Raw genomic sequence first — 25,293 nt, forward strand, 5'->3', positions numbered from 1 at the left:
GTAACCTTATTATGTGGACAGATCTGCAATTTAAACGTGAGAGTCCAGGCCACCGGTAGCACGTGATGGCTCCTCCTCCTGGGCATTGCATCGCGTCCACATCATTGTCTTACCATACTGTGCATGATGCTGGATGTTGACAGCTTGTATAGAGTAGTTGAATGGCCGTCTCTTATGGCGACCCTCGCATAATGCTCCCACTTTGTGCTTGGTAGCACACAGTCTTAACCATAGCGCACTGACTCCGGGTCTTCGGCGAACCAGTCGTCCGTTGCTAAAGACTGCTCAGCAGAAGCATAGTTGATGATAGTGCTCTTGATCGTGGTGTAAGCATGGTAGGCATCTGTGACAACATGAGTCTCGCACCTGTCAGTAGTGGTACACAATAGGTTACCGATGCCATTCTCGCTCCCTACACCTGAGCTCTTGATCCCGCCCCACGGACTACTCGGATCATTGCGGTGATGAGTGTTTACTATGGAGGTCTGTCAGCCGATATAGTAGACAGGTGAGCAGCATAACATTGCACAGACCCCAGACGATGCCAGATTCGATGGCACTAGATAGACGATGAGCTTGGGACAAGTCTTGCGTCCATACAGCAGCTCCGAGTCCAAAGTCGCTGTTATTAGCCAGCTCAAGGGCCTCTTGCTCAGTGTCGAAGCCAACAACAACGACTACTGGTCCGAAAGCCTCCTCCCTCCACAGCCTCGAGTCCAACACCATTGCCTTGGGTCCGTGGGCCACCACAGTAGGAGGATAGAAGTAGCCATGTGTGAGGTCGGTGGAATCCAGAGGTGACATACCTAACATCCGCTTGCCTCCAGTGAGAACACATAGACCATCTCGAGCAGCCGCACCGACCAACTCTGTGACTTTCTCAAGTTGCGCATTTGACACGAGAGGGCCCATCATCGACTTAGGATTTGTCGGCGAACCGATCCTGCTTTCGATGGATTTTACTTTGGTCACCAGCTTGTCAAGGAACTCTGGAAGCATGCTCTGCTCCACGATAATCCTCGTGGCGGCGATGCAAGTCTGTCCACTCGCTATGAAAGAGCCAAACGCGACGCCGTTGACTGCGGCATCGATGTTCGCGTTCCGAGTCACGATTACCGGCGCCTTGCCACCAAGCTCAGCTGTGAAGGCAGCAAGATTACTGCCAGCAATAGCACCTATTGCCCTTCCTGCGGGTGTGCCGCCCGTCACGTCCACCTTTCTGACCAACGGATGTGATACTAGAGCTTTGCCAGTGGTGGTGCCATAGCCAGGAAGCACAGAGAACACACCATCGGGTATGCCAGCCTCTTGCAGGATTCTACCAAGCATGAGGGTGGTCAATGGTGTTAGCTCGGAAGGCTTGACAATGACACTGTTGCCGGCAGCAAGGGCGGGTGCAAGCTTCTTCACAGCTATCAGAAGTGGGTGGTTGAAAGGTGTGATCTGTACCACGACACCGAGTGGCTTCCTGTCGATCCAGTTGTGTAACTGTCCAGACGTAGGCAGTACAGCTCGTTCTTCGGTGCGTATCAGAGCCGCATAATACTTGAACCATCTGGTGAGGGAAGGGACTTGTGCCGTCATCTCTCGAATCGTCCGTCCAGTTTGCTGGACCTCGATGGCTATCAAGTCGTCCAATCGATCAGTAAGCAGCTGGGCTGCCTTCTCTAGTACGTCTGCGCGATGATGTCGGTCTACACGAGACCAGACTCCTGATGCGAAAACTTCGTGAGCTGTACGAACTGCCTGCTCGACATCGGCCGGCGAGGCGGCATGGGTGCTGCGTCCACCATTCAGTGCTCCTCTGTATCATTGTGCTCGCCACTGTCCTACCGTGCAAAGACTCTTCCGGTAGCCGGATCTTCGATAGGCATTCTCCTCGAGTCAGTGCAGTCCACGTCAGCACTCATGCTTGAATATCGTACAATGCTGCATGGCCAGGCCGACCATTTGGGCCCATCCACAGGGCATGGTCGTGGATGTCCATGTCGTCTGCCTGGAGAAGGCGAAGAATTTCTGATTGTAGTGCTGATGAAAAGTTGTTCACCACCTTAGATCTAGAACTAAGGTATCTGCCACTTCTTCGACAAGTGGGGCCTCACAGTCGCGGCGGATCGAACAGCTGTCATCCAATTGTTATAACCGTCTCGCTGTCGCAGACCACTCAGGCTCATACATCGCCACCGCCAAGCAAGTGGTTTGCACGCAATGTTCACCGCAAGCATGGCACATAGCACTTGAGGACGGAGGCCGCACACGACAAGACGCTACGGATGTCACGCATAATCATCTCATCAATCGGTGTAGTTGCTACCTACTCGGCGAGGACTCGGATGCATAAATCGATGTCTAATACCGATAACTACATTGTGTCTGGCCGTGAGGGCACGCGACCTCTCTTAGCAGAGTATTTGAGATGCTTGGGCTCCGTATGTCGTTCAGCGTCATCTAGAATGATGGCGCCTGTGATCTCGTCCTAAAACCTTGGTGGAAACTTAGTTAATTAGATAAGTACAATTATACGCAAAATAATTGTCGTATACTAAGACCTAAAGTTATATAGTACGTAGTATCCTCGAGGAGCGTATATACCTAAAATATCTAATTATCGTCTTAATAAAGCCTTAAAAAGGGTAAGGATTATAATAATAGTAGAGTTAAAGGTATTATTACTTTTAATATACGTTATAACGCGGCGTAAGGAGCCTTAGGTAGCTTCCTAGGTATAGGCGCTCCTCGGGGATACTATACTTTCCCTAACTTTTGGTCTTAGCATACGACAGTTATTTTGCGCAGAATTGTAGACGTTAAGCTTTAGGCCCCCATAACAAAGTCTCTACAACAAAGTCTCTACTCTCGAGGTCGATTATAGTACCATGCGGCCGGATCTGCGCAGCATGATGGAAGATGAGGCTCGTCCACTTCGCACCACCTATGTGTATTTTCAGCTTTGTAGCAGTACTCGGTTCCGGATCTCCACCGTAAGACTCGATCTGGTGGAGTGACATGTGCTCGGTCGCTCTGCTCTCCAGTATAACAGGTAGGTCAGGCTGCCGTCGCGCTCCCGGTCGTCTATGCTCTGCGTATCTACGATTCCAACACCCTTGTTATGGCGCTCTCCCACTATGGCTTCCTCGGAAATGTTCTTAAAGACAAGGCTCTTGAGATTGGAGTGTGTGCGACTGCATCCTCCGGCTTCTTCTTGTCGGGCTACGATCGTGAGTGACGCACTGCCGGCGATGGACGTAAGCAGCTGATATGTCATGCAGAGGGTGTCATGAGCGGCATAATCACGGAGCCCAATTTCCGCCAGGTCTTCCCGCACATGGATCAGAAGAACAAGTCAGGCGCCATCCAGGCACTAGTTGTGGTATGGATCTTGGAAAAGCATCGCTTGTGAAGTCATAGTCTGATCAGAAACACTGTGGTGCAGGCTATCTACGAGATCGGCTGCCTGATAGGAGCTTTGGGAATCGAATGGTTCGGCGACAAGATCGGTCGGCGCCGCTCCGTACTGATGGGCGCATGCATCATGCTCGTTGGTGCAACTATACAGACAGCCTCGTTTGTTTTGCCGCAGCTTATCGTCGGCCGCATAGTCACTGGATTTGGCAACGGCATGAATACGAGGTAAGACGAATTGACATGTCTAGCAACACACCGTCTGAAGCCCGCCTTCTTAGCACCATTCCGGTGTGGCAGTCAGAGATAGCTCCACCCAAGATCAGAGGATTCCTTGTGCTCTTCGAAGGCGCACTCATCACTCTAGGCATCGTTCTGGCTTACTGGCTCGTAAGTCCTTTCTCAGATCCAGACCTGCAAATGCTAACTACCAAGAAATACGGCTTCTTGTTTTTGCAAGACATGGGTGCCTTCCGATAGCGCTTCCCAATAGCCTTCCAGGCAGTATTTGGCCTTCTCCTAATCGTCGGCGTTTTGGCCTTTCCGGAATCTCCACGATGGCAAGTCAGATCAGCGCTTGGTGTTGCGAGTCCCAAGGGCTAACGAAAGATATCAGGCTCCTCAAGCACGGCAAGACCGAAGATGCTGCACAGATCATGGAGCCATTCCTGATATCGAGCGACCGAACGGGAGCCACGATGTGGTCGCCACTTCCGAGGATGAGAAAGAGGAAGCTGATCTGGATGTGGTTAAGCATCGAAGTCGTTGGCTGCCGAGGTTGCGATGTACGAAATGATGACAAAGAGCAATGTTAACACTTGTGCGGTTCGCTACCATGATATGAATCCTGCTTACTGCCACAACATCTCATTCTACTAGCGCCTACAGCTGTAGCATCGGCCAGCCTGCTGCAGACTGCCAGAAGAGCTGCTCAGCCACAGTGGCTCGGCCTGATGACCATTCCTTCTACAGGCTGGGCTGAGAGAAGGGCTGGGGTGGACGCATTACACAAAGCAGACTTCTGGGCTGCAAACTATGCCAAGTTGTGGTAAGTGAAGACAAATTGTGACTCAGAAGGCTGTTGAAGTGCTGGATGTGTACAGGGTTCGACGAGGGCCGGGACATGCTTGCATCTCGATTTGCTTGACAAGGAAGAATGCAGCAGGCCGTTGATGAATTCGTGAAGTAATGGCCAACGAGCTGTGATCATTGGCTTCGCCAACCTGAAAAAGATTATCTATTCAACGTTCAGCTACATTAGGACTGATGTTCCTGCGATCTAGAGACCGTCCTTTGGAATGTTTGCTTCAGTCGAGCAGAGCCGTCTCGAAGATATATACATGCTAGTCCTTTCTGACGACAATGTCGTAACTAATGTTGTGGATGCGCAGTACAGAATTGTCGACCGCCTCGCAGTTCCGTTGTTTCCATTCGTAATGAGCGGTCCAGGCCCTTCCACTCTTTTACCAGGCCATCGTTCCGGACGAGAGCGATCCTCCTAGATACCATCGTCGAGCCTGGTCTCAACCCAACCGAGTTCGGGGCGAATATCGTAAGATGGATTTTTCGTAGTCTCGCATTCATATTCCTGCTTCAACACTTTCTGCTTGAAATATGTAAAGCCATACTTGCTAACCGATTCCGGAGTTTCAGGCTCCCGCATGGTGCGTACAGTAGGCTCAAGCGGAATGCTCTCAGCGTGCAAAGCACATTCCATGATCTGATCGACCAATTCAACAGGAAGTCGACTACCAGCGGTAGTCGCGACTTTGGTGCGAACCTCCTGCCATGCCTTCTTCTGTAGCCACTCCAGCAAGTCGATACTGTCTTTGTGGAAGCATGCGCGGGTGTATGACTCATCTTCGTCAGCTTCGTCACTTCTGTCGCCGTCGTACTCGCATGTAGCCTCCGAGTAGCTCGCTTTCAGCTCGCGCAAAACCGAAGCGAAGTCCCAGTAGCTCGGGGGTCCTGTCATGTCTGGATCCTCCATCCATCTCAATCGACCGACTTCAATAGAGCGGAAACATGTCTGATGATTGCCCCCTTCGCAGTCGCCTTGATGACACTCGATATTTTGTGGTTGTATGTTGCTCGGGTCGACGAGCGCACGTATAGCACGATCAACACAGCTTCGGGCTCGTGAACGCTCACCCATGCGGACCCGCACGCACCCCGGTCCAAGAGTCGTGTAAAGGGTGATCAAAGCGCGCAGCGTACCACTTGGGTTGAGGTCACCGATCGTTCCGCCCACAACTTTCATTGCTTTCTCGATGTACGGGTGCGGTGCAGATACCTTTACAATCCGCTGACCGTCGTAGTACTGGAAGCCGTCTTCTTCGTCAAGCGGTTCTATGGTAGCTGACTCTCGAAGTATCTTGCAGGCGTAGGTCGTGTACCGCTTCTTGTCCGAGCAGTCCATGTACAGAAGAGTCGTTTCAAGAGTAGACGTAGATAGAGCTTGATTTCGTTAGCAACGTCATGTCAATGCGTTTGACAAGGAGACTTACATAGCAGGTTCCCTCTTTCATATGCATAAGAGCCCTGGACGGCATGAGCCGCGAATTCCCTCGTCGCTTGCAACAGCTTGTCCCACTGCTCGTCGATTTTGCGCTGCGCGTCAGCCAGTATGTCGTGGATAGCGTCAGTGACTTCGACAACCGCTTGTGCTCGCTTACTACCCTCACGAGATTGCCGACCAACATAGGGCAATAGCTCATCGTATAGATCACAGGCGTTGTAGACATGGCCAAGCACCAATTCTTTGTCTGGCCGGGTAAGTGATTGGGGAGGTGGTATTACTCCGTCCGACAGACGTATCGCTTTGCGCGACCCATCATCGGGAACCTCGTTTTCGACAGATCGCTTCATATTTGTTTTGCCCAGGGAACAAGCTGATGCCAGGATGTCGAGTGGTGAATTGATGGTGGAAGTGACTTCGACGGGGACTTGTCGACGCGACGCGCCGCGAAAAGTGGGCACTGCGCCATCTCACCTCATCTTACCTTACACACCCAGATCCAACCCTCGCGTCCGTCTCTACTTTGCACGGCATATGCATCCAATGTCGTCGACTTCTAGAAAAAGGAAGAGGGCGAGGATCGCCTGTATACCATGCCATCAACGCAAACGCAAGTATGACGGAGATCATCCTTGTAGCTTGTGTACGAATTACGACTACGACTGTCGGTACGCTGATAACACCAGATCTCGCTATGTTGCTACTGGACGCTCGATAGTTCCACCTCTGGAAGATCACGGCGCAATCTCGACCACTCGAACACCCATCAACTCTGGCGTGGATCCTGCCGCTGTGCAGGTGCCACGAGAAACCGACAGCACAGATGCCACCACCACGGCTTTTCCGCATATTTTGGGCCAGACTCTCGACGGCGACAAGGCTCTTGACATGGAATCCCTAGCGGATAACTTTGGCATACGGGCAGAGGAAGCTTCGTACACTCACGCATTACTGGGAGCAATTATCTCAGAAGCTAGCCTCAACTACTACTCAGCCTTCTACTTTCCGACAATGGGAATGATAGGGGATTTTGTGGACCACCAGATCTACGCACTGCGATGTCAGGCGCTTTATCACCATACAGGTAGGAGGCAGATCATGTTCGGAGCGGTGGCGGCTGGCATTGCCGCGCTCGCATCCTTTCTCTCGCCTCAAAAGTTCGCGCGTGAATCTGACCTGGTCCAGTATGCAAAAGCAGTTATCGAGGATCCGGTCTCCATGAACAAGTCAGATATCGATCATTTGATCGCATGGGCGTTGCGAGTATTGTACCTGAGGGCAACAACCCGCCCTATCCACCCTTGGATGGCGTCATGTACGCTCATGCATCTTTGTGAAGCAGCTGGCTTGCACAACGACAATATCATCAAGAAGATGGCTATCAGATCCGATCTGGCTGCCCATGGAAATAGTGCCGACATGCTAAGGAGAATCTTCTGGATTGCGTGGGCCGGGAACAATGTCATGTCCTATGAATACGATCGATCGCCTGTAGTTTCCGGACGGTCACAACTCAAGCCACTATGGCGACGAATCACTCTCTCGCCGATGAATTCGTGCGGATAGCTCAGATCATACCGTCGTCCAACTCTCCGTTCCAGCTCGAGCGTAAACCTTGCAGCTCACAAGAAGATTTTACCGCGCGCCTGAAGGCCCTGGAGAACTTGCACGTTGCAGATCCATTTCTGTTGGTGACTAAAGCAGATCTCGCTCTCTGTTTCTACCGCCGACTTCATCTGCTGAAGACTGGCATACCGGACGAATGTTCTCGCATCACTATCAGCATCGGCAACGCCGCCGTCCAGGCAGCTGAACAGCTTGCCAAGCAGGGTCTATTTTTCTGGAATGTCATTGGGAGTGTCTTCCAATACGCCTGCGTGCTCTTGGCCATGGAGACATCAGTATCGTCCGCTCATGTTGCTTCAGCCTTGCGATGTCTGGACTACATGGCGGAAGCGAGCGACACGAAAGCAGCGCGTGACGCACGATCCATGGTGCGACGGCTACTCGACCTGAGCGTTGCGAAGAAGAAGTAGGAGCTTTCACGTCTGGAGTCCGTTCAGACACTGAACCGATCGGCGCAAATTCACTTTAATGCTCCTGCACCATCGTCGACGCCAGACTTCGATGAAGATTTCGACTGGGATCAGCTTTTCCACGAGCCATCGATGTTCGATTGGCTTGGCAGCGATCTGCAACTCAACTGAACGGTAGAAGAGATGAACCCGCGAATTCGATGATGTTGATCTATCCAACGGGACTGCATTTGGTGAGTCGCACTGATCCTTCGTGATATTGTTCTATGCTACAGCCTCTGCCTTGACTACGAGCAGACGTGCCGTCCCAAACCTCCTCAAGCTTGAATTGATGTATCGTGGGACTCAGCTCCGACGCTGTCGAACGCGAGTACTCCATACAGCAGAAGACAAGCGCCACAGCCCCACCCAGACCGGAGAAGCCGACCCCTGTGTAGGACGCACCTCGATAGCCCCTGAGAATATCTGAACCAGCTCTGTTCACCTGCGTCTCGACTGTCCCGCCAAGACCCAATCCGATGGAGATGGCATAGTTGACAAAGGTGTTCACCAGCGAGGCTGCGAGACCCTGGTGCTTTTGTGGCATGGTGCTGCTTAAGATGATGGCCGCAGCAGGAAAGGACATATCCATTCCCCAAGGAAGGATCACTGTGCCGACAAAGGTCTGAGCCCAGTAAGTCTGTTCGACAGGCATCGTTGCAAAGATAATACCTCCAACAAAGAATGCTGCCATGGCGATGAGCATGACGGTGGAGGCTCGCAGATATGTCAAAGCCAGGCCCGTGGCGATAGCCGCGCAAAGCCCGCTAACGCAGATTGGAGTGAACATAGCTGTTGCCAGCAGCGGACCATGACCTCGCTGGACCTCCAGAAATCCCAGGCTATAAAAGGTGTAGATGCCAAAACTCGCCCAGCCGGCTGCTATGCAGGCCATGGTGAAACCCGAATCCAGTCTGAGAACTGTTTTCGGAATAAGTGGGTAGCTCACCCTTCGCTCAATGAGAACAAAACCGGCGAGGAAAGCAATGCCGATGATCATGACGATATATGTGTAAGGTGTCTGCTAGCCGATGGTAGGACCCTGATTCCAAGCAAAGTTGAATAGGACTAAGCTAGCCACACCAGTGACAGAACCCCACGGATCAACTCGCTGCCATCTGCTCGCCTCATCGTCCTCTGGGTCGTTCAATGCTGGAGTGTGTGGGACAATCACGATTGATTAGCCTGCCAGTACAACACAGACGATGCAGAGGATCCAGAAAGTCCAGGCCGCCAAGCACGTTGTGCCAATAAGCTCGAGAAGACAGCACCTAGTACGAAGCCACTTGGCGCGGTGGTTCCGAAGAGACTGAAGATGATAATTTGCCGTTGACCAGGCTCATAGTAGCGAGCAAGAATGACAATAGCGTTTGGGAGTAGAAACGCCGGTCCAATCCCTTGCATAGCTCGGCAGAAAGCAAACATGACAGGGTCCGCCATGGACTGCAATCCCAGCAAGCGCAGACCAGATCCCAAACCATAGGTAGCCACCGATGAAGAAAGGTTTCTGACCGAACACATCACCTAGCCGGCCGGCGACAAGGATGAAAGTCCCAATTGTCAGGGAGTACGCGGCCGAAAACCAGCTCAGCTCGGACTCGTCCTGTATGTCGAAGGAGGCGCCGATGATATGGGAGGGGACAATGCTCATTGCCAATCCAGCTTGTGTGAGTAGCTGTGATGAACAGATGACGGACAGGAATAGAACTTCTTTGCCGAAGGTATCTGGGAGTTGTAGAGGGGCTTCGTCATGCTTGCTGGCGAGGTTCAACTCTGCTTTGGTGGGTCCAGCGAATTGCGAGGATGTTGTATCCAGTCCGGGACGAGCATTGAGAGTATTATTGTAATGACATATCCGCAGACGTTTCTGTGCTTGCCATGGCTGGTCCGTATCTGCTAGATGTCGCGTGGAGACGTTTGTTGGTGTGGCATTGTCGCGAAGACACGTAAGGTATATATATGCTCCAGTCAAGTTTGGCTGTAGAAAGAGGCTGGTCATGACGGCCGTATTGTTGTGCGGCTTCTGCGGCGGCTGCGGCACAAATCTCAACTTCTCGTGCGGCTTCTGCGGCGATAGGGAGCCAGGTCCGCCGTACGACGGCATGCATCGGTAATTTGACCACAATGCCAGCTGATCACTGATCATCAGTCCAATCGTGTCTATGTCCAGTGACGTAGACTACGATGCCGGCTGGTCGGCACAGGAATGGCACAAAGGTTATCAGTGGTCCTTGTAACGACATCGGATACATTGACAGTAACGGTGCAAGAGCTATCCGCGCATGCTTACAGTATTGCCAGAACGAAGAATGGAGGGATTTGTAAGTAGTAAGCTTATGGAAAACGTCTTGACTCATCTCGTCCTACGACTTTACCGCAGGCCATGCATACTCTGGCATTGGTAGCTTCGGCTCTGTGAACCCCAGCCATGCACTGAGAGTGATGGCAATCTGGTCAATCTTCAGACCAGTCAGAGTCATCATGACCAGGTCCCGGATCCAGCATCCCCACCTCGTCTGCGGATTCAGCAGCTGCATCGCAATCTCACCGATAGCACCGCCCTGTTGACTCTTAACAAAGGGATGGAGCAGGTTCTCGTATTCTTGCATCGCACGAGGGATTTTGCAGTCGTTTCGAAGGAGTTCGCCAGCCAGTACATAGGCTCCCATAATGGCAAGACTTGTGCCCATGCCTGGTGTGGCGTACCCTGCATCGCCAAGCAAGACCACACGCTGACCATTTTGCAATTTCGGTGATCGAGTCTGTGCGAAAAGCGAGCAGTAGAAGTCATCACTCTTTCGCATGCCTTTCAGAACTTCGGGCGCAAGCCAGCCAGCATCCTTGAACATCTCCTCCATTAGAGCCATGTAGCTTTCATTACCCTCAGTCAAAGCCTGATTGAGCCGCGCCTTTTCCGCCGTTTGACTTTTGGTAGTGATATTTATGAGCATTGCTCGTACCTGACCCTTGGGTGATGGGTCCGGTCGCAGACAGACGACTCTCCCGCCGAGCTCGTTGTGCCATTGAGCGTATTGAGAGCCTTTCAGTAAATCCTTCTTAATTGTAAAGTACGCAACATGTACACCTTCGTCGTGGATCTGTTCTCGAGGATTGGTGCCGAGCATAGTGCCACGGATCCGTGAACCGAAGCCGTCGGCTGCCACGAGGAGGTCGTACGTGCTGGCAGGCTTCCCATTTTTGAAGTGGACCGTAACACCTTCTGATCGCTCCTCGTAGTGGTCGATTGACTCGTCGAAGACCAGATGGATCTTGTCGAGGCTCGGCTCGATAAATATCTTACCAAGCTCACCGCGGAAGATCTCGAACTCGGAAGTGATGCTCTGGACATCGGTGCGTCCAGTAGCCCCAAGTGTAGCAAACGGCTTTCCTTGACCATTGACCCATTGCATGCCTTTCTCCTTGGTGCTGTGCTTTCGTATTTCGGCCTCGGCTCCCATCCACTTGATGATGTCGACTGCTGAGCTGCGAATGTCCACGCTCGCGCCAGTCAGGCGAAGAGATGGTGCTCGTTCGACGATCGTAATCTTGGCATTTGGGAAGGCTCCAGAAGCCAGGAAGAGAAGACGCTGCCAGCGATGCCGGACCCGGATATGAGCACGTTGAGTGGCTTGGCAGCCATGTCGAATGCTCGTGGATCGGAGCTACTCGTTGTTTTGTACCTCTCAATGTTAAGTGTGGCCTCATGTTGATGTGGGACATCATGGTCTTATATTATGTTACAACCACGCGACCCTAGACGCCTTCGGGCAGTAGAAAAGCGCGAAGGTGGCATGCCTGTAACCTCCGCAACCTCCGACGTCGAATTAGGGGCCATACGGCTCGTCAAGCGTCGCTTGTCGATTTGCTCCCGCTATGTCTCGATGACTCACAGACGGAATATGATTATGGTAGGCCAGCACGAGTTGGTCACAAGGTACGAGTTGTCAAGTTGTGATGGCTTAACAAAATCTGCACGGGCCACACACGCTCGGCATCATTCAAATTCAAGGGCTTGTTCTTCTTCGTCGTCTCCTACACATGCAAGTGGAACAATGCAAGGCACGAACCACAACGTGCAGTGTTAGGCACTAGAGGACGTGAGCGCAGCCAGAGTCGTAGTCGTGAGTTGCACCACGGGCTGTTCCTAAGTGGTTAGTCACATCATGAATGATGATGGATGCTGTTTTCCCGAAGCACGTCTATTCCTCAAGTCTGGCTACGACCTGACATTATCCTAGCGGCCAACCTTGTCCACGGCCACGTGGTACCGACTGCCATACCCACAGTAGCGCCACATCATGTCGGAAATCACCATCCGACGAAGTAGGACTACCCGTGGCGACGGCGAGCTGCTGATCCAGATGTTCGACAGCCAGCTACCCTGGCTTCAGTCTATAGGGAGTGGTGACCAATGGGGCTCCTCCTTCATACGAGATGACCCTGCAAAAAAGGCCAAGTATCATACGAAAGTCAACCAAAGTGAAGTTTCTGAGCAGCAACAGTGGAGCCCGCAGTGGACCGGGGTCTATATCGCAGAGCGGAAGCAGGCCTTGAGCAACCCCAAGGATCGTGAAGCAGAAGTTGTGCCTGTCGCGGCATTGATCCTAGAAGCCAAGTCAGCTGATTACGTTCGCCCTGTACTTCTCGAGCAAGACAAAAAGGATCCATTCCTGTATCTGGCTTATCTCCTGACCGATCGCACGGCAGGAGATCTCGGCAAAGGAGCTGGAGCTGCACTGATATTACATACCAAGGTGGAAGCTAGGCGGCTTGGCTTGAGCCGCATCTGTATGGACTGCTGGAGTGGCAATGGTGGTAAACTTGTGCAGTACGTCCTTCCCTCAGACTCTTACAATCTCCATGGCTATATTGCTTGTTCGGTACTAACCCTGGCTTTCAGGTATTACGAACGGCAAGGCTTTACGTCTTTGGGTTCCTTTGGTGTCAACAAGCTTGACGACTGGCCTGGAGAAGTTCTGGAAATGCGGCTGTGACCTTGTAAAATCTTTGGATTATGACTTACCACAGCACCGCTTGTGTCAACTGCACTGTATTACGACCATGAGAGTTTGAGAGGTGAAACAAGCGAATTTGTCGACGACACATTAGATCAAGGATACCAAAAGGACTACCATAAGAACCAAAGACTAGTTACGAACGCAGCTTCTTCTTCCTGGCGAGAGCTTCTCATGACGAGCCTCAGCTCTAAGCAAGCTGCCCACGTACAGCACCAGGAACAGCCAGACTGGAGTGCACGTCTGCGAAGAAAGCAGCGGGATCATCCTCAATCTGCTTCACCTTGAACCCTGCGCCTGAGTCCACGCCATTGGTCGAAACGCCCGTGGTGAATGGGCCAGTCATACAGCCGACACTGATGGCTTCCTTCTCGTCGCCCACAGGATTTGGGAAAGCGAGACGAGGGGGCCCACTAGCTCCCTTTGCAGCTTGGTGGATGTGGGTTGCTGTCCTGGCGGGAGACTGGTAGTTTCCACGGAAGCCGTTAAGGGTGATAGACCAGCAGATCAGGTCTTTGTCGCTGTTGATGCCGAAGTTGTAGTAGCCGATGGCGCCCTGGGATTGGATACGTTAGCAGTGGTACTGGTGAAAGTAGAGTGAGTGGATATGGTGCTTACGGGAAGACCGCCCGTAGGCGTGGTACCGTTGACGACCTGATCGGGAGTGGCAACGATGTTGTAGGTCGAAGTGAATTCGAAAGGACCATTCTTGCAGTCGCGGTCTTTGCCCCAGTTCCTGCCATTGCCCTTACCGTTGTTGTTCCAAGGGCTTGGTGCGGCCAGGACGGTGGTGGAGAGAGCGGCGAGGCTCAAGATGGTAGTGGAGAAGAGCATGATTGCTTAAGTGTTATTGGAGGGATGTACTTGGTGGTGGAGAGATATGGTCTGCTGTGATGTATCTGATGGTGGTTTTGTGTTGGTCTGATAAGATGAGATGTGGATGTGATGATGGGATTGGAAGTAAAAATTGATGGAAGCCTGACTTATATGTCCTCAATTGTAGATGAGATGATGTTGCTATTCTGGACAACATCACCCTCGTACGTACGCCGAGCACGATCCCAAGCGTGCCAGACAGCATCTCCTGTCTTATTCCTGTCAGGCTGCACGCTGTACAGAAGCCAAGACGAAGACTAGGGGATGAAGAGGGAGGCGCAGTAACAACTCTTTCATGATAAGAAGAGCCTCGACTCACCCAGGCACCAAGAATCTCTTATTGCCGAGGGACCATATGCAATGTCTCATCTCCAGCGCCATGGATTAAAACCGTCCACGTGGAAGTATATTAGAAATCGAAAGATGCCCTAGTACAGAATGTACCTGAACGCCTACGTGGTAGACAAACAGGTGATCTAAATGTGTCCCAGCCAAGCATAGGCGAAGCAGCGAAGAAGATGACTATCGAAGGTAAGCGTAAATCCTATGCATACGCTTGGCCTGACAAATATCCGGGCGCCAAGTACATGAGGGCTGATAGAAAGTGGTACTGGTCAAACTATGACCACTGTCGACTGATGACCTACCCCATGCTCTATGCCTTGGCGTCTCCGCTGCCAACGACATCGTCGCGTCATCCAGCGTCGACATTAGTATCCTCGTCGTCGACGCGCGTGATCGCAAGACGCTCGCCTCAGCGAACGACTGTAGTGACCTCGTTGCTTTTGAATACCCAAATGATCTTCAATATAATTGTGTGAGGCCCAGATATCTCCGGCCGCCAGATGGCTTGGAGATGGAGACTTTGGTCTCGCAATCTTCGCCGCCTTCAAACTGGCAGCGGACGTCGCATCTTCCGACTTGTCCCTTGGCTCTGTCTTTGGTTCTCGACTGTGGTTCGGCAGATACCGAACTGTCAACGAAATCTAAACTGATATGGACGCCAAGAAACTCTTGTTCGTGCATACCGCTCGCTTGGCTCTCAGGACCCATCTGCTTGTTCGTTGCCCAGCAGCTTGGCCTGAACAGTCAAGAAGTCCAGAGCGCGCATCATGTGCGCTGCACTGCCTAGAATGCATACGCAATGCTCTATTGGCAAAGACTTTCGATTGAAGAAGGGGTAGTAGTGACATTCCTGGCTGCGTTTGTAAGAGGCGCGATTTGGTAGAACGTTTGGTATGATGTGCATTGGTAGTTCGTACAAATTACGGTTACTGTGCTAACAATGCTTTCTTCATTTCCCAACACTCCGCCCGGTCAAGTTCCGGCTGTATATACTCAGCACATCCGTAGTATTATCGTACGTCACGCCGCACGCAGCGCTGAAATTCCCAAACATCTCCCCTCGCTTCTGCACAAGCTTCTGCATACCACTGGCCGAACAACTCTCTAGTGGACCGTCGTAGCAGTCAGGTAGTGTCTGCGGGGACTGATTGACTACTACACGATAGAATGTCGGGTCTGTCACATTCTCATACCCGTAAGAAGCTGAGCAATTCATCTGCTCTATTGCGACGTTGGTCAAGAAGGGAAGGATGTAGGAGGATACCCATTGGCGGTGGTAGTTGATGCGGTCGAGAGGCATAGTGGCGTTGGGGTTGTTGATCCCGGTGGACTCGGAGTTGTTGAAGATGCCTAGGGCGACAAGGACGGTGGGCGGGAGTTCTCGATGCGTGAAGGAGACGTATATATCCTGATCATCCTCACTGGGTGGCGCGCTAAGGGTGTTCAGCGTAGCGTTCAACCATGGGAATCCAATCGTCCCGCTCAGTGGTTGACCGTAGCCGGTGTTATAGTGGTACATTATGTCTTGAGAATACTCAAACTGTAGCCATTCATCGGCGCGGAAGAGGCTGGGTGAGCAGAAAGGGGAGGAGCCGCGGATGACGGTGTCGTAGCCGCACCATTCTTGCATTCCCACGACATCGTCGCTTGTCCAGTTGAAGGCTGGGGCGAGGCTCTTGAAGCGGGCCAAGATGGGAGCGGTGTAAGTCTTGACGTATGTGCTTGATTGTTTCGACCCGGCGGAAGAAGAGTACCCCGGGCAGGAGGAGTAGGGTGTCAAGCTGTCTGCGCCAGCTTTCTTACTCTCGGAGATGGTGACCATTTCGATCTCATCGTCTATCATCTCCAGTCCGTGGATAAAGCTTTGGGCGGAGATGGTGGTGCGCTCTGCACTCGAAGTCCACACGCGCTTGGGTAGACGTAGCTTAGGATATCGATAGCTCAATTGCACGCCCAACTGACTCGCCTCCAGCTTTCCCGTCCTGGTCAGCCTCTCTTCTTCCTCCAGCTCAGGCGGCGACCATTTTGCCAAGAAGCTCAATTAGGGAATCTTACTCCAATCTACAGTAGTGTTTGCGAGCTTCTTGCCGAATGGTTCGAGGTACTCCTCATAGTCAAAGTCATTGGCGTTGATGGCGGCATGACGGACGAGATAGGCTGCTCGCGTGACGCTGCAGCCCTGTGGTGGTGAAGGGTCACGTGGTGGATCGGCGGGCTCGAAGTAGGGGGCTATGCCTGCGAGGTGTTGGAGAGGGTTGAAGGCGTAGGTGGAGTACAGAGGCTGTTGATTCTGCGCCAGGGTCAAGGATGCTGAGAGCAGCACGGTGAATGATAATAGATCCATGATCACGACGGAGGCTTGGTGGTGGGAAGGAGAATTGCTTGGGAGTGGGAGCCAAGAGAGATGGATATGGAGATGGAGATGGAGATATACTTCTCCTTACACATTTGTAGCATACTACCGGCCTGCCAGCGCGTCATGGTGCGAGGCTATAATCACCGTTTATGTTATATCTGGTATGTATGGGAGGAGCGCTTGGTGTTGTTGTTGGCAGAGTTGGAGGAAAGAGTGGAGCGAGAGGCTTCACACAAAGCTTGGCTCATGTCAGCCAAGTCTCGTGACTCGGGCTAGTCTCACGAACGCCACTACTACCCTTGAAGTACAGTAAAGACATGAACGTGGCGTAGACAAGAGATGGTTGTCAGAAAGCCTCGCATACAGTGTGCATGAGCAGCATGATTAGCGGGGCCATAATATTGGGAGATGAAGCTGGCACTCCGACACTTCTCCTTGGGCTTGACATTCTCTTGGACCAGACCAGTGCTAGGCAGTAAACCCTACGCTGGTGGTGTGTGTCTTCGAGCCCACCCATTTGGAACGACCGCCAACGTTGCCTCCGCTGAGACTCAGCATGCCTCTACTCGGCCTAGCTACTCACGCATCAACGTAGGAAAGCGTCGAACCAACGACAACGACAAGATCTACCATCTTTTGGACTCTGTCCACACAGACCCTGCCGTATTAGACAGCGTACGAGAAGCGGTCATCAAGCTCGAAGAGGTCAAAGATGGCTCCTGTCTCCCAACCCACACGGATGTCACGAAACCGTACGTGGAACGTGAGGCCCAACGTACCGTGCCTGAAGATCATCCCGTTCGCCACGTCCTTACAATTCTCGGACCTACCGAGGGCTCCTCCGCTCATTATGTTGCGCTAGATGAGATGGTTAAGTACCTCACCTGGCACGATCCCTCCGTCCAAGCCAATCGCAATCATCACCTTCAACAAGAATCAAAGCGCCCGGACCTTTCAATCTGGACCAGCGTACAAGATGGACAGTTCGCCCATAATGCCGCCGCGCTACTCCTCCTCCACTCCCCGAATCTTGAGACTTTGACCTACAGCGCTTGCCCACTTCCCTATCGCCAATCCGATGCCGACCATTCCGACCCTTACCGGGAGCATATACTTCGAACAGTACTTCTACGCAATAATTATGGTCTACTCCCCGAGCCACATCTCCGGAAGTTGAAGCATGTTCGCTTGCTGCCCGAGCGAGGAATCTGGTATGAGGACGGAGATACCTACTCTCACATGGACATCCTTGGCGAGCTCCGCCTCTTCCACCGCCTACCGAACATCGAGAGTGTGTCGATTGAAGGGGTCGAAGGCCACGGCGGCGCGGGCGCAGTGGAATACTTCCCTCCTCACTCCTCTAACATCAAACACATCCATGTCAGTCATTCCATCCTGGACAACTACGCTGAACTCATCCTCACATCCAAAGCCCTGGAGGCATTCACCTACTCTATTGGCGGTCGTCATACGAGAGATGGAGGCTTCTATAGCGTCTGCAGCAAGACAATGGGCAAGGCGCTCTGGAGTCAGCGCACGAGTCTTAGGAAGCTGGATCTGGACGTTGACAATATAATGAGTGATGATGGTGATCAAGGATATGAGCGCGACGTGGAGGATGCACGAATGATTCTCGAGGACTATTCTGAGAGTGACGAGCCTTACTATCGTGACCAATGGTTTAAGCTTGACGAGGAAATCTCCGAAGGACCGTTATTGGTCTTTGATCTGCCGGATACGGGGGACTATGGCGGGAGTATTGGCTCCTTGCACGACTACGAGAAGTTGACGCATCTGAGTATCGGCATACAACTTCTTCTCGGCCCGTCGGAGATGGATGTCGAGTACGATCTCGCTGCTCGACTTCCGCCGAGTCTGGAATTCTTGCTTTTGCGGGGGTACACGAAGGGCGAGCATAAGCGTTACGATCATATCATCATGCACTTCCAGAGCCAACGGGCGGCGAAATTGCCGCTGCTAATGGAAGTCCAAGGAGTGGATGAGGTTGTGCCTAGTACGCCGATGGAACCTGGAAGGCCGCAAAGTCGAATGTTCGGAAGTGGCAGTGAGGAGGAGGAGGAGGAAGAGGAGGAGGTGGTGTATTGGCGGCCGGAGAAAAGGAATGAAGGTTGGGTGGAGGTGTGATTGAGGTATGTCTGTAGGTCTTTGGGGGCTACTGGGCGCTGGGTTGGCTCTGAAGGATACGTTCTGGATTGGCTCCGTTTGTGATATGTGGGATGGACTCTCGCATGGCTGTAGAGTCTATGCTGGACGATTTCGGCCGGCAGTTTCCTATGTCTGCGGCTGTCGCTGGAAACGTGGTATGTGCTGGGCTACGTACCTGATGATATGGCCGTTCGATATGAGTAGGACACTTTACGCGCGCGGCAGAGCAAGAACCACTTGACGTCGTTGAAGGTTCTCGATAAAGACAGGCTGGTAGCATGCCTGTAAGACACTTCTGGCTACTACCAACACCACTGATACAAGACCTCCGAACATTCACGGGATCAGCACCACGTACTTCCTAATCCCCATCCATGTCTTGGCCTCTTCAAGCGCTTCGCGCCACTGCTCCAACTTATACATCTTAGTCTTTACGAAGTCTTGGCCCTTGGGAAACAAGCCAGCCTCCAGCATTTTCACAAACAGCACCATATCTTCCCGATCATACATCAGCTTCCCTTTCAAGGTAATATTACGACCTGTTACGATAGGAGCCACAGGGTTCTCGTTGAAACCCATGAGGCTCACGCGTCCACCTCGTCGAAGAGCCCACACGGCGGACCGCACATGTGGCGACTGCGCAACTTGCGGAGGAGAGAAGTCGACAACTGCATCAATTTGTCCGAACTCCTTGATTGAGGCCGCATCCGCCATTTCATCGCCCGTCATCTTCAGAATCTCGATTGCTGCCTCGGGTTTGTAGCCCAGAACGTGCATCCGAATTCGAGCGAGTTCGATCTCGTTCCGCCCGAATGCTACCACGCGGCATCCCATGGCTATGGCTACCATCACAGCCGCGCCACCGTAAGCTCCCGTCGCCGGGGAGATAACTACGGTTTCCCCGGGCTTGAGGTCGATGTCCCGGAAGCCGCCGAAGGGCACCATGAGGCAGTTCATGTAGACGAGATCGGGAATCGCATAACCCAGCTCCTCGCACAATCGGTTCTCATTCAGTGGGATGCAGTTCTCTAGCGGGACCTTGGCGTACTCGGCCCAGTATCCATCACGCCAGGTATCCCTCATCATTTTCTTACTTCCTTCTGTCATGCCTTCGTGGATGGCTGTCAGAAAGACGGAGTCCGGATCGTCGCGGCCGTGGATCACACAGTCGACGTATATCAGCTGTCCCACTTTCAAAGCTACGGCATCGGGACCAAGAGCAGCGATGCGGCCAATGGCGCTGAGCCCGCCGACCATAGGGGTTGGGTAGCTGTAGTTTCGGTCGCCGTTATAGATGTCGTGGTGGTAGGACAACACGCCCGCCGCTTCGATGCGGACGGTGGCTGCACCATTGGTTGGTTGGGCAGTTGGGATAGTTTTGACTTTGAGGTTGAGAGTGCCGTGAGACTGAACGACGAGGGCTTTGTGCTCAGATGGGAGTGTGGAAGCCATACTGTGGTGATCTCAAGGCGAGATGCCAGGGTTCGAGGCTCGTATGAGTGCAGCACGAGAACACTTAACATCGACGGACTTCATGGCCAAGACTGTGGGAGCCGGACATCACATCTTATGTCCGCTAATACCACTACGTCTTGCTAACAGAGGCAACGACTACGTTAGTGGCTTTCTGATACCCATACTCTTGGTCGATGGAATTACGCTACGGCCGACAATTTTCAGGCATGGATTGACCGAGGCCGAACTGCGAAGCCGTATGAAGTCAGCCTCATTCCCGATGCAACACCATCCCTTCTTCTGTACTGTCAGAGCCTCGGAACATTGACACGACATCTTCGAACATCCACTCTTTGTCGAGCTTGCGATCGCTGTTGCGAAACATTGTCTTCACCAGCTGATCCCCAATGTAGTCGTGCATAAGCAGCGTCGAAAGTGATGGGTGGGGTTTCCTGAGAATCGCAATGTGTGCTGCTCAAGATATCCTTTCTACGAATTGTGTTGATGTATTGACAATGCAATCCAATATTCTACTTGCATGCTCTCGAAGGGAGAAGAAAGGCTCTTCGATGTCGTACCCCATCTAGGTCGTAAGGCTGAAAGCCCTGGAACTGAGGTAGACCTGTAGATCTATGCACAACACTTTGATTGGACAATACTTGACTGGGGAGCCTGGGGCTGAAATACCGAGTACATGCAATGCAGCCCCCAACAGAGCTCCTCGCCTATCATTCAGGATTGTGGTGAAGATCAATGCCGGGTTCGTCGAAGAAATATCGATGGGATGTACAACCTGCATAGATCGTGATCGAGTAAATGCAGCCCCTTTCTCAGCGATCCTCGGGACACTTGTTGTCATAAGTCAAGTCTTCCGCCTGTATCGTTGTCTACTCTCTTAGCCTCAGCTCCACTTTGCCAAAAGCTCGGAGACATGTCCTCTCTTAATGACCGTACTAAGTCCAGTGGCTCGACTGCGGAAGTCGAAGCTCGAGTATCAGCTCGCGATGATGGAAATGTCGACCAAGCCTACCTATTTCTTAGCAGTGTCAATGAGAATGGATTGGCTCTGAGCGGTGCCGACCGGAGAAAGCTACTTGCAAAGATCGATTGGCGTATTGTGCCAATAATGTTCTTGTGCTACGCCGTCAGCTTCGTTGATAAAGTTTCGCTCAATGTGAGACTCACTGTACGCTTTTCTACAAGTCCAACCATATAATAATCATGTACTGTAGTATGCAGCAGTCATGGGCTTGACCAACGACTTGAAGCTTCGTGGTAACGACTTCTCCAATACCGCCACAGCATTCTTTGCAGCATACTTGATTGCAGAGATACCAACTAGTGTGTCAAATTTATGCGCTGTGGTATAAAGACTGATGTTGGCATAGTTTTCATACTCAACAAGGTCCCCGTGGCCAAATGGCTTGGGGCCAATGTCGTGCTTTGGGGTATAGCAACAGCCTGCACGGCGGCCGCGCACGACTTCAGCAGCCTTTTGACGGCTAGAATCTTCCTTGGCATCTTACAAGCAGCTATTGCGCCGTCTCTGATGCTTCTTAGTAGTCAGTACTACACCAAAGCAGAACAAGGTCCTCGCTTCGCCTTTTGGTACTGTGGGTTGGGCGTCGGGCAGATTGTGGGAGGTCTGGCTTCTTACGGCTTTCAGCATGTTCACAAGCATGACTTCCAGGGCTGGAGACTGATGTTCGTTGTGCTCGGTTGCGTCACGGTTCTGATCGGTGGTGCGACGGTTCTGTTCTTGCCAGACTCGCCAATGAGTGCCAGCTTCTTGACCATTCCCGAGAGAGCTGCTGTGCTGAAACACGTCGAGACCAATAGGACTGGTGTATTGAATAGACATATCAAGCCACGCCAGATCCAGGAAGGTCTGCTTGACCCTCAGCTTTGGTTGTTAGCTTTGATGACCATCCTAGTATGGCACCAACATTATGGCTTTGGTATCTCGTGCTGATGAATTGCAGGCCACCATTCCGTCGGGCGTCGTCTCGACATACTCAGCTACTCTCATCAAGGGGCTCGGCTATCGCACTACCACCGCTGCATTGCTAAACATGCCCTCTGGCATTATCTCGATAGCCAGCGTTCTCATAGCTGGCTACGGCACCCGATCTACATCAAATCGCGGGCTGTGGTACGCTGGTGTCTGCTTACCAGCGATTTTGGGAGGTGCACTTATGTCGTTCATGTCGAAGAAAAACGAAGGTGGCTTGCTGGCAGGCATCTACCTGGTCAACTGTATTGTCGCCACCTTCCCAATTGCTCTTCAGTGGACAGCGGCCAATGTCGCTGGCTCATCGAAGAGGACGTTCGGTGCTGCGCTCCTGGCATTCGCCTTCGGAGTGGGAAACATAATCGGGCCGCAGACCTTTCAAGCTCGCGATGCACCAGATTACTATCCGGCCAAAATTACGGTCGTGGTGTCTCAGGCGGCTGCAGCAATGCTTGCAGTGGTGTTGACGGTGTACTATCGTTGGGTCAACACTCAGAGGGATCGGAAGCCTGACGGTTACGTGAATAACATCATCGAAAGTGAGCAGGAAAAGTGGCAGAATCTGACAGACAAGCAGGATCGTTACTTTCGTTACGTATATTAAGGGCTCAGGTGAGGACACAACACTTTTTCCATAAGAGTAGAACAGCAGTGACTGCGTGCGTGACTTATCGTAGCATGAAATGGGATTCGCTTGATCGATACTACTCATGCTGTACTTGACAAGAACAAGGAAAGTGTTCTCTCTTCCGAAATCTCACCCGCCAAGCCTCTCTTTCTGCCGCCCGGTCTCAAGTAGATTTTGCGGAAAGCCGATCTCCACCATTTTCTTCACCACCTCGCACTATCAACACCTTTTGAAGGATTGCATTCCCGTACATGGTATCTCTGTAAGGGTCTGAATCAACAGCATTGTTCAGCCACGACTCGAGTAGTAGGTTATATATCACTCGCTGTGCAACGACAGGAAAATCCTGGACACCGATCCGCTCACTACGAAGCATGCTGGCCCCAAACCTGTTGCGCCAACGATTCTTCCGTCTCCCGTTTCAAGACACAGCTTTGATCCTCCTCGCAAATGTCCTTTTAGTCGTTACAATTCCTCCTTGAGCGACTAAGGACGGCTACGGGTTCATTGCTGGACAAAAGCGAAGCTCTGCGTCCACGCATGGTAGCCTGGTAGGTTAGGTTTCGTTCAATCAAGTTCATTTCATCACATTCGTTCAACGTGGTGTGCTTGCGCACGAATCTCTTTCCAGCCCAACTCTACGCGCTCATTCACGAAAGCATCATTGATCATTACAACAATGGCCAAGAAGATTATACCGTTGATTGCCTCGACCCTGGCGGTCGTCGGCGCCGTCGATCCGACACTCAAGATCAAGACCTTTGTGGACGTTATGCCGCTAAAGTGGGACTTTGACCCGGTCAAGGCCTCATACTGGACCGGTCTGCTGCATCACAGACGCACGCCATTCGCTGTCTCGCGGGATGGGAACACGGGATACATTGCTTATTTGGACCCCAATGGCACGGGTGTCCATGTCCAGCATATTGAGCCGTCGACCATGAATATTAAGGGACCGGATGTAACGATCGAGAATGTGTACGAGGCTGGCGGTATTGTGGCATACAATCATGGCTTCGCGCTGCTGGGTAACGAGCCCATCCCATCCACAACATCAAATGCTCCACCAAGCGGTACGGACTATCCTCAGGGTACGCCAGTGCCTGCTATCTATCAAATCATCAATGACGTTTAGCAGTGGAAGACGTTTCTTGGTGGACCGGGCGTGCATGCCGATCAGGGCTTGGCCATGTCTCCAGACATGAACGGAGACCTGGTGTGGTCCGACGAGGCTGAGCTATTTGGCGCTTACTTCGTCGTTACTGATTATACCGGCGATACCAAGGGTCATTTCGGCGATAGCATCCAGTACATCAATGACAATGGCACTTTTCAAGATATGCCGGCGCCACCTCCTCGTGGGGATGCTCGCACAATACCGGTATCGCTTTCGAGGCTGCTGATGCTCCACCGTTCGCCAGTGTATGCTCCGAAGACCAAGGCGAGATCTGGCTCAACACCAAGACACAAGGCATGGGCAACAGTGGTGCTAAGATCTCCAACGAAAACACAATCAACGGTGCCGGCAATGAGGCCTTTGGTGGCATGTCTGGCTCTTTCTCTGGGCTTGCTAGATTCATCAACTCGACGGCGTATGCTCTCGCCTGGATATCCCGTGGTGCTGTGGACCTTAGCGAGAATACCTGGATGGGCAGCGGATATACTCACTCCAACAACCGCACTAATGGCCGCCGTGTAGCACTATCTATGCTTAGCGACAAAGAAACTCTAGTCGGACCGCAAGCTACCAGCGAAGTTGGTGCCGCAGATGGCGACAGCCAGATCAACTGGATCACTCCTACGATCGGTCCTGATCGTAGCAATGCTCATGTTGCAGCCTTCGACGACGAGTATGCTCTTGTCACCTGGGAGGAGATTGCGGATCCCTTCTGTGACTTCATTGCTATGGGCTGCAGTGGGAAGTTCACCGGCACTTATTACTAAGTTGTTAATAAGAATGGCACTAGAATTGGTAAGCCTATCATCGATCAACATTCGTATGTGGCTGGTGATCTGGTCACTTTGAGCAATGGCACGATCTGTTGGCCGTACGTAAGTATGGCTTGGCAACTTGATACGCCAGTCAATTCTTGGGGAGGTGTCTCGGCGACCACTGCGAAGAAGATGAGCTTTGGCTGTGCCACTTTACTCTGGGCAGGTCGATGGCTATGGTGAGACAGGATATACTACGTCTCGACATATGTACATATCTTTTCTTTTCTATGCCTCCATATTCACAGTGTTAGGCAACCGCACGAGTAGCTGTATGTCAAACTCGAGCGACAAGTCTGCACAAGGTAGCTCTGCATCTAATTCCGCTTGAATGAAGCGACTGGTGACCTGCCAAAGGCCGAGCATAACCAACCCGTATCGGCAATCTCTTCTCACCACGATCCGTAGACTCCGAGACATCATGGCCTTCCTTGGCAGCGTTGCGCCACCACAT

General features: G+C 52.2%; 15 protein-coding genes across 15 annotated transcripts; 7 read left to right on the top strand and 8 right to left on the bottom strand.

The window, feature by feature from the left end:
* Positions 1 to 224: 224 nt before the first annotated feature.
* On the bottom strand, positions 225 to 1,584 carry LTS14_006237 (uncharacterized protein; the record flags this gene model as incomplete). The annotated part of the gene is made up of 2 exons (XM_064838935.1): positions 225 to 475; positions 534 to 1,584. The coding sequence occupies 2 exons, from the start codon at positions 1,582 to 1,584 to the stop codon at positions 225 to 227; spliced, it is 1,302 nt and encodes a 433-aa protein (XP_064693760.1).
* Positions 1,585 to 3,109: 1,525 nt separating this feature from the next.
* On the top strand, positions 3,110 to 3,400 carry LTS14_006238 (uncharacterized protein; the record flags this gene model as incomplete). Its single annotated transcript, XM_064838936.1, has 2 exons — positions 3,110 to 3,218; positions 3,270 to 3,400. The coding sequence occupies 2 exons, from the start codon at positions 3,110 to 3,112 to the stop codon at positions 3,398 to 3,400; spliced, it is 240 nt and encodes a 79-aa protein (XP_064693761.1).
* Positions 3,401 to 4,900: 1,500 nt separating this feature from the next.
* Positions 4,901 to 6,270, bottom strand: LTS14_006239 (uncharacterized protein; the record flags this gene model as incomplete). The annotated part of the gene is made up of 2 exons (XM_064838937.1): positions 4,901 to 5,859; positions 5,910 to 6,270. 2 exons carry the CDS (start codon positions 6,268 to 6,270, stop codon positions 4,901 to 4,903), a joined length of 1,320 nt encoding a protein of 439 aa, XP_064693762.1.
* Positions 6,271 to 6,536: 266 nt separating this feature from the next.
* On the top strand, positions 6,537 to 7,956 carry LTS14_006240 (uncharacterized protein; the record flags this gene model as incomplete). The annotated part of the gene is made up of 3 exons (XM_064838938.1): positions 6,537 to 6,588; positions 6,639 to 7,365; positions 7,416 to 7,956. 3 exons carry the CDS (start codon positions 6,537 to 6,539, stop codon positions 7,954 to 7,956), a joined length of 1,320 nt encoding a protein of 439 aa, XP_064693763.1.
* A 211-nt stretch (positions 7,957 to 8,167) lies between these two features.
* Positions 8,168 to 8,890, bottom strand: LTS14_006241 (uncharacterized protein; the record flags this gene model as incomplete). Its single annotated transcript, XM_064838939.1, has 1 exon — positions 8,168 to 8,890. The coding sequence occupies one exon, from the start codon at positions 8,888 to 8,890 to the stop codon at positions 8,168 to 8,170; it is 723 nt and encodes a 240-aa protein (XP_064693764.1).
* Positions 8,891 to 9,334: 444 nt separating this feature from the next.
* On the bottom strand, positions 9,335 to 10,099 carry LTS14_006242 (uncharacterized protein; the record flags this gene model as incomplete). Its single annotated transcript, XM_064838940.1, has 1 exon — positions 9,335 to 10,099. One exon carries the CDS (start codon positions 10,097 to 10,099, stop codon positions 9,335 to 9,337), a length of 765 nt encoding a protein of 254 aa, XP_064693765.1.
* Positions 10,100 to 10,358: 259 nt separating this feature from the next.
* Positions 10,359 to 11,453, bottom strand: LTS14_006243 (uncharacterized protein; the record flags this gene model as incomplete). The annotated part of the gene is made up of 1 exon (XM_064838941.1): positions 10,359 to 11,453. The coding sequence occupies one exon, from the start codon at positions 11,451 to 11,453 to the stop codon at positions 10,359 to 10,361; it is 1,095 nt and encodes a 364-aa protein (XP_064693766.1).
* Positions 11,454 to 12,293: 840 nt separating this feature from the next.
* Positions 12,294 to 12,989, top strand: LTS14_006244 (uncharacterized protein; the record flags this gene model as incomplete). Its single annotated transcript, XM_064838942.1, has 2 exons — positions 12,294 to 12,823; positions 12,896 to 12,989. 2 exons carry the CDS (start codon positions 12,294 to 12,296, stop codon positions 12,987 to 12,989), a joined length of 624 nt encoding a protein of 207 aa, XP_064693767.1.
* A 211-nt stretch (positions 12,990 to 13,200) lies between these two features.
* Positions 13,201 to 13,844, bottom strand: LTS14_006245 (uncharacterized protein; the record flags this gene model as incomplete). Its single annotated transcript, XM_064838943.1, has 2 exons — positions 13,201 to 13,566; positions 13,629 to 13,844. The coding sequence occupies 2 exons, from the start codon at positions 13,842 to 13,844 to the stop codon at positions 13,201 to 13,203; spliced, it is 582 nt and encodes a 193-aa protein (XP_064693768.1).
* Positions 13,845 to 15,180: 1,336 nt separating this feature from the next.
* On the bottom strand, positions 15,181 to 16,575 carry LTS14_006246 (uncharacterized protein; the record flags this gene model as incomplete). Its single annotated transcript, XM_064838944.1, has 2 exons — positions 15,181 to 16,229; positions 16,287 to 16,575. 2 exons carry the CDS (start codon positions 16,573 to 16,575, stop codon positions 15,181 to 15,183), a joined length of 1,338 nt encoding a protein of 445 aa, XP_064693769.1.
* A 420-nt stretch (positions 16,576 to 16,995) lies between these two features.
* On the top strand, positions 16,996 to 18,732 carry LTS14_006247 (uncharacterized protein; the record flags this gene model as incomplete). Its single annotated transcript, XM_064838945.1, has 1 exon — positions 16,996 to 18,732. The coding sequence occupies one exon, from the start codon at positions 16,996 to 16,998 to the stop codon at positions 18,730 to 18,732; it is 1,737 nt and encodes a 578-aa protein (XP_064693770.1).
* Positions 18,733 to 19,089: 357 nt separating this feature from the next.
* Positions 19,090 to 20,205, bottom strand: LTS14_006248 (uncharacterized protein; the record flags this gene model as incomplete). The annotated part of the gene is made up of 1 exon (XM_064838946.1): positions 19,090 to 20,205. One exon carries the CDS (start codon positions 20,203 to 20,205, stop codon positions 19,090 to 19,092), a length of 1,116 nt encoding a protein of 371 aa, XP_064693771.1.
* A 1,247-nt stretch (positions 20,206 to 21,452) lies between these two features.
* On the top strand, positions 21,453 to 22,823 carry LTS14_006249 (uncharacterized protein; the record flags this gene model as incomplete). The annotated part of the gene is made up of 3 exons (XM_064838947.1): positions 21,453 to 21,549; positions 21,597 to 22,141; positions 22,191 to 22,823. The coding sequence occupies 3 exons, from the start codon at positions 21,453 to 21,455 to the stop codon at positions 22,821 to 22,823; spliced, it is 1,275 nt and encodes a 424-aa protein (XP_064693772.1).
* Positions 22,824 to 23,526: 703 nt separating this feature from the next.
* Positions 23,527 to 23,982, top strand: LTS14_006250 (uncharacterized protein; the record flags this gene model as incomplete). Its single annotated transcript, XM_064838948.1, has 1 exon — positions 23,527 to 23,982. The coding sequence occupies one exon, from the start codon at positions 23,527 to 23,529 to the stop codon at positions 23,980 to 23,982; it is 456 nt and encodes a 151-aa protein (XP_064693773.1).
* A 54-nt stretch (positions 23,983 to 24,036) lies between these two features.
* LTS14_006251 (uncharacterized protein) lies at positions 24,037 to 24,791 on the top strand (the record flags this gene model as incomplete). Its single annotated transcript, XM_064838949.1, has 2 exons — positions 24,037 to 24,155; positions 24,185 to 24,791. The coding sequence occupies 2 exons, from the start codon at positions 24,037 to 24,039 to the stop codon at positions 24,789 to 24,791; spliced, it is 726 nt and encodes a 241-aa protein (XP_064693774.1).
* Positions 24,792 to 25,293: the final 502 nt, after the last annotated feature.

The sequence above is a fragment of the Recurvomyces mirabilis genome (genome assembly GCF_035927965.1).
Source record: "Recurvomyces mirabilis strain CCFEE 5264 chromosome Unknown scaffold_15, whole genome shotgun sequence".
Classification (NCBI taxonomy): Eukaryota; Fungi; Ascomycota; class Dothideomycetes; order Mycosphaerellales; family Teratosphaeriaceae; genus Recurvomyces; species Recurvomyces mirabilis.